Source organism: Microcaecilia unicolor, chromosome 3 (assembly GCF_901765095.1).
Source record: "Microcaecilia unicolor chromosome 3, aMicUni1.1, whole genome shotgun sequence".
NCBI lineage: Eukaryota > Metazoa > Chordata > Amphibia > Gymnophiona > Siphonopidae > Microcaecilia > Microcaecilia unicolor.
Window position 1 is genome coordinate 459,862,962 of NC_044033.1, and position 13,237 is coordinate 459,876,198.

At 41.9% G+C, this 13,237-nt stretch overlaps 1 protein-coding gene across 2 annotated transcripts in view; it reads left to right on the forward strand.

Moving 5' to 3' along the window:
* Nucleotides 1-1,703: 1,703 nt before the first annotated feature.
* Nucleotides 1,704-13,237, forward strand: part of TINAG (tubulointerstitial nephritis antigen) — a 112,018-nt gene continuing 100,484 nt past the window's right edge. For both annotated transcript variants that reach the window (XM_030198976.1, XM_030198975.1), the window contains exon 1: nt 1,704-2,204. In XM_030198976.1, the coding sequence (XP_030054836.1) occupies nt 1,808-2,204 (397 nt within the window). In that variant the 5' untranslated portion in view covers nt 1,704-1,807. The remainder of the gene's footprint in view (nt 2,205-13,237) is intronic.

A 13,237-nucleotide genomic window follows, 5' to 3' on the forward strand; every position in this document is an offset into this window, starting at 1 on the left:
AGGACACCAACCGGGCACCCTAGGGGGCACTGCAGTGGATTTCAGAAATTGGTCCCAGGTGCATAGCTCCCTTACCTTGGGTACTGAGCCCCCCAAATCCCCCCAAAACCCACTACCCACAACTGTACACCACACTACCATAGCCCTAAGGGATGAAGGGGGGCATCTACATGTGGGTACAGTGGGTTTTGGGGGGTTTGGAGGGCTCAACATTTACCACCACAAGTGTAACAAGTAGGAGGGGATGGGCCTGGGTCCGCCTGCCTGAAGTGAACTGCACCCACTAAAAACTGCTCCAGGGACCTGCATACTGCTGTGATGGAGCTGGGTATTACATTTGAGGCTGGCAAAAAAATGTGTTTAAAATTTTTTTTTTTGGGTGGGAGGGGATTGGTGACCACTGAGGGAGTAAGGGGAGGTCATCCCCAATTCCCTCCGGTGGTCATCTGGTCAGTTCGGGCACCTTTTTGAGGCTTGGTCGTGAACAAAAAGGGATCAAGTAAAGTCGGCCAAATGCTCGTCAGGGCCGGCCTTCTTTTTTCCAATATCGGCCGAGGCCGGCCATCTGTTAACCACGCCCCCGCCCTGCCTTCGATACACTGCCGACACGCCCCCTTGAACTTTGGCTGGCCCTGTGACGGAAAGCAGTTGAAGCCGGCCAAAATTGGCTTTTGATTATACCGATTTGGCCAGCTTTAGGAGAAGGCCGGCTATCTCCCGATTTGTGTCGGAAGATGGCCGGCCTTTTCCTTCAAAATAAGCAGGTTAGTGCCTAGTTAAGTGCCACTGAATAATGATGGTTGGCCCACTGATTATATTTTAAGAGGGCAGGAGTTGCTCCTGTCCACTGAAATCACTTTGAATATTGACCAGGTAGACTGTAAAAGAAAGAAGATGCCTATATTCCTTTATAGAATACTAGTGTAACTGGCTATATATGTATGTATGCTGTTAATTGTGAACACTTAGAGCAGCCATGAATCTGACGTAAGGGCTTATACCTAAATGCCTGACATACATGTGTAATTTATAGTGTTCTACAAGTTATAGATGTAAAAGCTCTACCCAGGCCTCACCCATGTGTACATGCTATGTAAGATATGCATTTAGGTGGAATTTTACGTGCCTATGGGCACACGTATATGCACAGATTATTCTAATCATATGTGCCTACTTTATAGAGTTATCCCCATATTGCATAAACATTGGTGCAATATTTTCCTAGACTCTTCTTTTATGTGTGCATATGCTGGATTAATTTTATAAGCACCTACTGTGTGAAATGCTGTTCTAATGCTCAAGTTACTTATAAAATTACTTCCAAAATACTGTGTTTTGATCTTCACAGTAAAACAGTTCCTTGATTAATGTAAAACTGTTCATACCCTTTGTATCCTGGACTTTGAACGTGCATGTTTATGATCTTTTAAACTTTTGTCCCTGTGGGATATTCGAAATTGGAATATTTCTAGATACAGCTGATTAGTGAATCTGGTCTGATTTTCTTGCTAATGGAAGAGTGAAATGGCATAGTGGAAAAAATAAAACTATGTTCTGTATCTGAAATGTTTTTGTGATCATCAAAAGTACACATTGTAGTTGGTTCTTTATGTTGTATCTGGTTAATGGTTAACCATGCAAGCTTTCAAAACAGCTAGTAAAATCCTACTGTGAATGCTTTATTTCATTCTCTCAGCCCTGGCTAAACAGATTTCACTAAATAAGTTACAGAATCACACCAATGAACAGGACCTAGGGATTGCTAAACTCCTGTCCCTGTACTCGGAATTTAGCTGAAACACAGAGAATGATGTTTAAAGACCAGCAGCAACTAGTTCTTTTCTATCTTGTCCTTACTGAGATTTTTCTGGCCAAACATTCATTTGCTGAATGGAATCTGACCCTGAATTTCTATTCTGCTGGGGAACAAATTGGTGTCAGAACCAAGAGAGCTGTGGGAGAAGGAAATTACTGCAGGGTAAGAGGCTGCTGTCCTAACAGAGACGATGATTGCAGCTTTCCTTACCTTGAGAAAAATGCAACCTGTTATTGTGATTTTTTCTGTGACAATGAACGATTTGGCAGTGTGGACTGCTGCCCTGACTTCTGGACTGTGTGCAACAGAGGAGACTCACCAAACCCCTATCCTGATGTAACAAAGCATCCCTTCCCTACAATGGTTACTTCTGTTTGGGATCCAGCAAGTAAGTAATGGGAATGTTATTTTATTCATGCACTGCCATGTTGTGGGAATAAGTGTCATAAAGATATTACCAGCTAAACTACAATATATACAATACCATTCCTTAATCCAAAATTCATTGCAGATTACAGCATAAAGAGGCCACTCAATCATTGGGAAATTACATTCATAACAGTGTACACTACAAAAAGAAGCATATTACTCAAAATTCCGATGGGCTTCCTTTCATTTGCCGCATGGGAATCACTAGTGCGGCTTAATAGAAGAAGTCCTTAGTTTTCCCAGACTTTGAAACATTGGAAAGCTTTCATTTTCTTGTGAAAAGCCATATACCCCCTAATTCTATGTGGAGGGGCATTTTCGATATAACGTCTAAATTCAACTTTGGATATTTTCTAGAAAATCGAACGAGACCATTTTCAAAACTGAAAAATGTATTTTTTCTTTAAAAATGGCCGTTTCTTAGACATTTTCTAGGTATTTTAGGGGAGATTCTTTATATGGCACCTGAAAAATCCACACAGAATAAAATTACATTTAGGCGCATTCACAACATTTTATAGAATGCGCCTAAATTTTATAGAATAGGCTTAAATTTCCACGCAGTATATAGAATACGCTGAGTGCCTCTCCACATGACCAAATTTAGTCATGGCTGTTTATGCCAAGTAAAACATGGTAAAAATGCCAGCGCCTAAATTATATGCAGAGCAGATATATTCTATAACCATCCACATAGTTTTTTTTGGAATGCCCATAACATGCCCATTTCCCCATGCATAGCCATGCCCCTTATTGGATGTGTGCATTAGAATTTAGGTGCAGTGAGTTACAAAATACGCTTACCGAGCTATGCACATAAATTCAAATTATTGCTAATTAGTGCTCATGATTGCTTGTTTAGCACTGTTATCAACGCTGATTGGCTTATTAAGCCAATTAGGTGACACACATTCTTATAGAATATGCTTGGATTTTGATGCAGAACGCTGGGCGCGCTATATAGAATCCAGAGGGTTTGTGCTTAATGTGTCCATCTTTTTTTGACAATTTCTGAAAAAAGAAAATCCAAGTGAAAAATGCACAAAATCAAGCCACACAGACATCCCAGCAGAGTAGAGGAACCCTAGGGTGTACTGCAGTGGACTTCACATAAAAGGACCTAGGTACACATCTCAATGTTAACCCCTTATATTGTAGGATGAGCCCTCCAAAACCCACCAATAACTTACTGTACTCAACTATACATCACTACAGTAACCCTTATGGCTGCAGGTGTCACCTATATGTGGGTACAGTAGGTTTTTGGTGGGCTGACACTTTCCACCACAATTGTAACAGTTAGACTGGATTATGGGCCTGGGTCCCCTTCGCCACAAAGCTCTGCACTGACCACTAGGCTACTCCAGGGGCCTGCTTACTCAGGGCCATGCCAACACGGTAAGCGAGGTAAGCACGGCAGGAGGGCGCCGTCCTCTGGGGGGCGCCCCGCCGCGCCATGCTTACCTCACCCTCCCACGTCCCAACTGCCCGCCCTCTTCTCCCCCCCCAAGATCCCCTTTAAATTTACCTCCGTCCGGCAGTGAAGGCGCGCCACAGCATCAGTGAAGGATGCGGTGCTCCCGACGTCTCTACTAGTCTTCCCCCTTCGCTCAGAGTTCCGCCTTCTTCTGATGTCAAGGAAATGACGTCAGAAGAAGGCGGGACATTGAGCGAAGGGGGAAGACTAGTAGAGAGGTCGAGAGCGCCGCCTCCTTCACTGACGCTGTGGCGCGCCTTCGCTGCCGGATGGAGGTAAATTTAAAAGGGATCTTGGGGGGGGGAGAAGAGGGTGGGCAGTTGGGACATGGGAGCGGGAGGGCAGCGATCATTTTCACGGAGGGGAGGGGGGCGCCAACTGTTCATCTGCGGGGGGGGGGGGGGGGGGGGGGGGGGGCGGGGGGCGCCAACTGATCTCCTGCAGGGGGGCGCCACAGACCCTTGGCACGGCCCTGTGCTTACTGCTCTAATAGGACTGGCCATAACATCTGAAGCTGTCATAGAGGCTGGTATGTACTGTTTCTTTCATATCTTAGGGGGGTGGGAGGGGGTCAGTGAGCACTGGGGGAGTAAGAGGGTCATTCCTTTATTCCTCCATTTGCCATCTGGTCATTTAGGGCACTATTTTGTGGCTTAGTTGGTATTAAAATAGGTGTAGACTAAAACATCCAACTTTTAGCCTTGGATGTTTTTGTTTTTTTCCATTATAGCAGAAAAACATTCAAGTTTTAGGAATGCTCAAATCCCACCCTTAACACCCCCACAAGTGCCCCCCTTGTAATTTGGATGCACTGCAGATGAACAGAATAGAAAAACGTCTAAAAAATGGGTTTTGAAAATAGTGATTTCGACGTTTTTCTATTTGAAAATGAGTCCCTTGGAGGGGCATTTTCGAAAGAAACGTCTAAGTTGGAATTTGGATGTCTTTGTAAAACATCCAAATTCGGAGGTGGAGAAAAGGTCATTTTTGAAAAAAGATGGACGTCCATCTTTCGTTTTGAAAATACCAAGGACGCCGTTAGATTTGGACGTCTTTGAATTTTGGCGATTTTCAAAACCAAAGATGTCCAAGTCTAAATCGTCCAAATGCAAGCCACTTGGACATGGGGGGAGCCACTGGTCTCCCTCACATGCCAGGACAGCAATCAGGCACCCTAGGGGGCTCTGCAGTGGACTTCATAAAATGCTCCCAGGTATATAGCTCCCTTACCTTGTGTGCTGAGCCCCCCAAACCTCCCAAAACCCACTACCCCCAACTGTACACCACTACCATAGCCCTTAGGGTACCCCACTGCTCTGCTGGGATGCCTGTGTGGCCAGTCTACTAAGAGAGCTGGCTCCTTCTACGTCCCAACGGCTTGAATTTGTGCATTTTGTACTTGGACATGTTTTTTTTAACGGTTATACTAATGGACATACTAAGGACAACAAAAAACAGAACAGCGAAGATGTCTCGTCTCTTTTATGTATTTATATTTTTAAATACATTTTTATATATTTTATTTTTATCATTTTTTAATTTTTTGATTTTGATTTTTTGTTTTTGTTTTTTGTTTGTCATCTTCGCTGTTCTGTTTTCTGTTTGATTTCTTGCGAAGACTGGTTTCTTCTGTTTTGATGCATACTAAGGATAACAACATCTAGGAAATGGTCATTTTCAAAGAAAAAGATAGACGTTTTTCTGGTTTGAAAATGGTCCTTTTCACTACTTGATTTTTGGACGTTTTCAGCAAAACATCCAAAGTCGGATTTAGACATATTGAAAATGCCTCTCCATCCTGCTTATAATCGAAAGAGAAAAACGCCTATATTGTGACCCAAATCGGGAGATAGACGTTTATCTCCCAAAAACGAATAAAGCAGTATAATCAAAAGCCGAATTTGGAAGTTTTCAACTGCACTCCGTCGCGGATGTGGACAACATTGATGGGGGCGTGTCGAAGGCGTGGTGAAGGCGGGACTGGGGCGTGGTTATCTGCCGATCAGAGATGGGCGCCTTTCGCCGATAATGGAAAAAAAATATGCGTTTTTAGCGAGAATTTAGGGCACTTTTCCTGGACCCTGTTTTCCACGAATAAGGCCCCAAAAAGTGCCCTAAATGACCAGATGACCACTGGAGGGAATCGGGGATGACCTCCCCTGACTCCCCCAGTGGTCACGAACCCCCTCCCACCACAAAATATGCCGTTTCACAACTTTTTATTTTCACCCTCAAATGTCATACCCACCTCCCTGGCAGCAGTATGCAGGTCACTGGAGCAGTGGACTTCAGGCAGGTGGACCCAGGCTCATCCCCCCCCCCACCTGTTACACTTGTGCTGGTAAATGGGAGCCCTCCAAACCGCCCCCCAAACCCACTGTACCCACGTGTAGGTGCCCCCCTTCACCCCTTAGGGCTATAGTAATGGTGTAGACTTGTGGGCAGTGGGTTTTGAGGGGGATTTTGGGGGCTCAACACCCAAGGGAAGGGTGCTATGCACCTGGGAGCTGTTTTACCTTTTTTGTTTTTTTGTAAAAGTGCCCCCTAGGGTGCCCGGTTGGTGTCCTGGCATGTGAGGTGGACCGGTGCAGTACGAATCCTGGCCCCTCCCACGAATAAATGTCTTGGAGTTATTCGTTTTTGAGCTGGGCGTTTTCGGTTTCCATTATCGCTGAAAAACAAAAACGCCCAGCTCAAAAAAAGATAAACGTCCATGTTTTTTCAAAAATACGATTCGGTCCGCCCCTTCACGGACCCGTTCTCGGAGATAAACGCCCATGGAGATAGGCGTTTCTGTTCGATTATGCCCCTCCATGTGTCCTTATAAAATGCTAGAACAAATCCTGCAGAGATCATAGGTAAAATAAAGCCACATACTTTTAACACCAGTTCAAGAGTAGACACATAAATGAACATGCATACAATACAAGTGATTTTACATATTTTAAAATGCACATGCAAATCATGACAGCAAAAGAAGAAAATAGATCACCAGGATTGAAGGTTAAAATATTTTAAATTTTCAATCCTGGTGATCTACTTTCTTCTTTTTGTATGTAAATCATGATTCTATCTCCATCTGTTCTCTATCCACTAGTATTATCCCTTTTCTTTTCCAAACTCAGGCCAAAAACACTAAGGGGTCCTTTTCCAAAGCAACACTTCTAATTAGCGTGCGCTGAATGCGAAGAACACCATTCAATTCCCATAGGCTTCTTCACATTTAGCGCATGGTAATTGGTAGTGCGGTTTGTAAAAGCCTAAGGGCCCTGTTTACTAAGCCATGCTAGAGATGCATTAGCGTTTTAGTATGCATTAAGCATTAGCGTGTGCTAAATGTGTACATGCCTATAATATTCCTATGGGCATCTACACGGTTAGCACATGCTAATTTTTAGCATGCGCTAAAAAAACTAGTGCACCTAAGTAAACAGGGCCCTAAATTTTCATACATATACACATGTTCATGTCATTGTGCATACTTGGCATGGATTAATTTATAAGAGGTGTTTTACAAATATTGGCATACATGCGCAAAATGCCTTTATAAAGTTACCAGCTGTATGTCTATTTTTGTTATTTATTTATTTTATTTATTGTATTTGTACCCCACATTATCCCACCTTTTTGCAGGCTCAATGTGGCTTACAGGGTGTTAATTTGGTATGATCATTACATAGTATTATCTACAGTCGGTAATAAATTGGAAGTAAGAGAGGAATTAATTAGAAGGTAATGGGTAAGGTCGTGTCGAAGTGTTTTAGAGCGTTTGGGTGATGAACTGAGTAGTGTGATTCATCAAGGATTGTTTTTGTATGCTATGATGGAGAGAAATGTCTTCAAAGCTTTGTGGTATGATTCATCGAGGATTATTTTTGTAGGCTTTGTTGAAGAGAAATGTCTTCAAAGATTTGCGAAAGTTGGTTAAGTTGTCCGTGGTTTTCAGGGTCTTGGGTAGTGCGTTCCATAGCTTTGTGCTTTTGTACGCAAAGGTAGTAGCGTATGCCTGTTTGTATTTGGTTCCTTTACAGCTGGGGAAGTTCAAGTTGAGGAACTTACGGGCTGATCTTCTGGCATTTCTGGGTGGTAAGTCTATTAGGTTCAGCATGTAGATAGGGGCCTCTGCGTGAATGATTTTGTATACGGTCGTGCAGATCTTGAACTCAATTCGTTCCTTGAGCGGGAGCCAGTGTAGCTTCTCTCTTAGGTGTTTTGCGCTTTCGTATTTGGGTTTTCCAAAAATAAGACGGGCTGCGGTGTTCTGGGCTGTTTGGATTTTTTTAATGGTTTGTTCTTTACAACCTACATACAGAGCATTGCAGTAGTCCAGGTGACTTATCACTAGTGATTGTACCAGGGTGCGGAAGACGTATCTAGGGAAGTGCTTTGTTTTGTAGTAAAATTAAAAAATACAGTGTTTGTTTTCATTCTAAAATGAAGTTGAAAACAAACAACAAAATTCATTTTTCCCTATTTCATTTTACCTCATTTTTAGTCTACATTATTTTCAAATGACAAGGGGGTCCTTTTAGTAAGCTGTGGTAAAAATAAGCCTATGGGTGCCCTTGCACATTTTTTTGTGATACTTTTTGGGCTTCTTTTACATAAGTACATAAGTATTGCCATACTGGGACAGATCGAAGGTCCATCAAGCCCAGCAACCTGTTTCCAACAGTGGCCAATCCAGGCCACAAGTACCTAGCAAGATCCCAAAACAGTACAATACATTTTATGCTGCTTATTCTAGAAATCAGCAAATAACTCCATAGGGCTTATGAGGACATTCACATACTTTCTTAAAATTTTTTCTACTGGATTTTGTATTATATATTCTAGAAATAAGCACTGGATTTTCTCCAAGTCCACTTTAATAATGGTCTATGGACTTTTTCTTTAGGAAGCCAGCAAACCTTTTTTAAACCCTGCTAAGCTAACTGCTTTTATTACATTCTCGGGCAACAAATTCCAGAGTTTAATTACATGTTGAGTAAAGAAATGACCTTACAGCTCTTGTGGTCCAATGGTGAACTGGGTCAGGAGTGACCCTCCTATGCTCCTGCCCATGCGATTCCATAATGAAAATGGCTGCCGCTGAAACTTGCAGCACCCATTTTCAGCACGGAGATTGTATGGGCAGGAGCATAGGAGGGTTGCTCCTGCCCCAGCTCACCACTGGACCACCAGATTTGGGTGTCCAGGTTTGTACCGCATACCAGCATATCATTTCTAGCTGGGAGGTAAGTAGAAGTTTTTCTCTATTATATTATGACACTTTTCCTTCTCAGGTACACTAATACACACACTTCTCTCTGCTTTTGGATTTATAGCACATATGAGCAAGCAATGCTTTGTTTTCATTTTGGTAGTCATTCTACCGTGGTCTTCCTTTACAATTGAGTCTTATGAATTATTTATGTGAACGAATGTCACTTGTTTTGGTGCCTTTTTATTTTAAAATGCTGGTCTGTATCCATGTCGGTCTCTTTATTTTCTGTCGTGGAAGGTGCTCATTGTTGCTGATTCAGCAATGGAAGTATTCCCATTCATTTTTATCATACACCATGAGGTATTTTAAATTGTCTTCACTGAATATTTTCACTTTATGTAGCACTTTTTTCACTTGGTCTCAGACGCAGTTTAAGCAGCACTGTTTGCGGACATACAGTATTTTGTTGGCACACTCTATAGTAGTTCCTTTCCAACTTGCTTGTGATGTTTCTTCAATATTTTCCACTCTTACTTGAATATATTTACACATAGACTGTTTTGTGTCACTGCAAGTATGGTTTCTATGCTCAGTTTGGTTTTGGTCACTCCATGCCTTCCCCGCATTTTCATATTTTTTCTTTCCTGTGCATCCCATTCTTTCTAGTCCTTTGACATCCTATTCCCTTTTCCATTTTCACCTCTGTTTCCTGTACCCATTTTTTCTCGTTCTTTTTTTCTCCATTTCTATTTTTCTATTCCCTTTTTCTTCACTCCGTCATTCTTTTTTCCCTTTGCCCTTTCTCTTCCTCCTCCCCTTTCCCTTCTCCCTCTTTTTTTTTCACCTTCCTTTCCATTCTTCTTTTTTTGCTTTTGTAGTTCCTTTTGGTTTTTATGGGCTTTTTTATTTTTACGTTTGAATTGTATCCATACTGATTTTTTAAACTGATGGACATCAGATCCCACAGAGGACTGAGGATTTTTGACCAGTGCTCACTCTTGCAAGCAACTTGCAGTAATTCTATTGTGAGTGTTCTGCCCCCATAATCATGGAGGCAGGGTATGTTGTGATGTATATTTAATAGGAGTATTATTTGTATTTAATTGCATTGTTTGTGTAATAAATAGCACTGCGTACTGCCCCTCCCCCTTCTATAGTTTGTAGCTCCCGTGATTGGCTCCTTGTGAGCTTTCCCTATTGGCTGTCAGCTCTGACTTAGGACCAGCCCTCTTTCTTTGCCCCATAGGCTGGGTATGAGAGGCTCAGTCTGTGCCTTGCATGACATGTGCTAGCAGCTTTTGTGAGAGCTGACCTTTCTTAGTTCCACTGTGGTTCCATCCAGGTTTTTTACTTTCTCTTTCTCTCCCTCTCTCTCTCTCCTTTAGGCACTTTCCTTAGAGCAAGTCCCTTCCCAAGGACAAGATGCACTAAAAAATCATTAAAGCCCTTTCCTTACCGATTCCCTTAGTGAATCAGTAAGGAACGGGCATGCATCAAGGAATAGGAATGCAAATGAGCTGCTCATTGTAGCTCACTTGCATTCTCTATTCCATCGTTAAACAGTCGGCTTGTCGAGCATGCGCAGAGCAGCCAAGCATTATGCTGGCTGCTCTGCGCATGCCAAGGACATCCTTTATGGACGTCCTTCACTATATATAAAAGATGAGCTGTGCTTATGGACGTCCTTCGCCCCCCCCCCCCCCGCATTGAAATGACAGCTTCCCGCAGCCACGGCCTCCCCGTCATCCTCCGCACCCTCGTGGCCCTGCCCCCGCTGCCCCCCCTGAGGTCGTCGCCGCCACCGCTCCCCTTCCACCCACCCACCTCCATCTGCCACCGGGCCAGGCCCTCACAGCGCCTCTCACCTCCGTGTGAAGGCGCTACAGCAAGCAACAGCTTATTGCTTCCCTTCGGACTTCCCTCCTTTCCTCCCTGGCCCGCCCTCGTCTGACGTAAGTTACTTACGTAAGTTACTTAAGTCAGATGAGGGCGGGCCAGTTCATTTAGCATTTTGCATATTCATGAGGTTTATGTGTTTTTGGTATTTATCTATTGAATTATTTATTGATTTTTAAGCATGTGGCATGATCATGCATTTTGTATCTCTGGTGTTTCTCATGAAATGTATTATTTTATACTGTTTTTGTAAGTAATTATTTATTTATTCTTTTTAATGCTTTTTTGCTGTCATAGAATTCACATGACCCCTGATGCAGGCACTTTCTGTGCTGAAATACAGCTGTGTTGGGTCTTCTTGCAGATATTATTTATTAAAAATATTCTCTGGTTCCACTATTGGATTGTGTGCTCCACTTTTGCTTTATCCTTCTTGATTCCATTCATGGAATGATTTTCCTTCTTTGATTTCTCACCTTCTTTACTTATTCTATACTTCATGAGGGTCTACCTGTGACTGTGTGTGAAAAAGGCCGAGTATTCTGTTAGCATCAAGTGTCTGTGTAGGACTGTTCTGTAGTAAACCATTTTCAGTTTGTTTTGTATTAATGTTGTTCTGCCCACTGTAATGTTCAGGTTGTGTTTTTTTTTTTTTTTTTTTTCCTAGGAAGGACCTTGTGTGACCCCCTGGAACATAGCTTGTAAATATACTAAATTCTGTGGTCCAACTTGTAGTGAAAATGTAGTTTTAAGAGATGTACTTTATTACTTTTACGTATTTTATTTGTATAAGACTTTTTACTTTTACTTAACTACTTTTGAAGCCAGTACTTTTACTTTTTACTTAAGTACTTTAAAAAAGTAACAACCCATCTCTGTTAAGAAACAAGTTATTTTGTTAAAAATCAATTAAAGACATCTGTCAGTCCCTGATTATTTTTCTGTACAGCCTGTGCCTTATCTTCCAAAACAGAAAGGAGAGCTGAATATCACAGGCATAGATGAATAAAGAAAACCTAAAGGATACAAATCAACAGAGATAAACAGGGCCCCAAGGAACCTCTTAGGGTAACATAAAAAGTTAAGTTAAAACCTTATTAATGTTTGGGACTCTGTCAGGCGCTTGTGACCTAGACTGACCATTATTGGAAATAGGATTACAGGCAAGAAAAAATGGCATGGAGGAGTAACCTAATAGTGCAGTGGGCTAATAACCTGGGGAGCTGGGTTCAATTCTTACTGTGGCTCTATTGCCCCAGGTGCAAAAAAACTTAATATGAGCCCACATAGGGACAGAGACACTACCTGTGTGTAATAATAAATTGTAAACCACTTTGGTTGTATCATAGAAAGGCAGTACATCAAATCCATGACCCTTTACTACTTGGTCTGACCCATTAGACAATTCTTATGTTTGTTTTTTTTATTTGAGATTTATCAATAAAAATGTTTCATAACAAAACAAGTAATTTTGTTCCTGTAGAAAAAGCAATTAACAATTCAAAGAATCAAATACAAGAAAATAATAAAGGTACTAGAAACATTCCAGGCCACATCAAGGGAGACTGCAGAAGTTATAGAAGAAAAAATCAATAAGAAAAAGAAACTCAAATGTTCTATGGAAGTCACTATTATGAAAGACCTTAGTCACTGAAGAACCTTCCTTTTGTATCCTACTGTCTCACAGCATTTCAACAAAAAACTCAAATCTACAGAATCAAAAGGTAAAGATAAAACTAGTAAAATGAAAAAAGACCTAATGTCCTGCGTCCACAAGACCTCATCCTACACAACAATCAAAATAGTTTCTGTGCAATATCCAGCTTATTATTATCTTCAACAAACTTAGTGGCCCTTTTACTGAGCAGCGTAGGCTCCTACACATGCCCAATGCACGTCAATTTTGAGTTACCGCCCGGTTACCATATGGCACTTGCAGTAATTTAATTTTTGACGCGCATCCGCTAAGTGCGCCAGAAAATATTTTCATTTTGTGTTGCGCTGGCGATAATCGGGCGGTAATTGGCATTTTACGCACGTGGACCATTACCGCCCGGTTACTGCGTGAGATCTTACCACTAGGTCAATGGCTGGCAGTAAGGTCTCAGACCCAAAATGGACGTGTGGCAATTTTCATTTTGCCGCACATCTATATTCAGCAAAAATTTTAAAAAGGCATTTTTTACAGGTGCGTTGAAAAATGATTCTGCGCGCTCCCAAAACACACGTCTACACTACTGCACGCCATTTTTCAGCACGCCTTTGTAAAAGAGCCCCTTATTTCACTGAAGAAATACCAAACATTCTGTAAAATAAACAAAAACATAATTTAAAACAAGTTTGACAAGACACATAACAGATTAAAGAAACACAGTTGAGCAACTGGGCTGACCAAGAACACAGTCAAACTGAT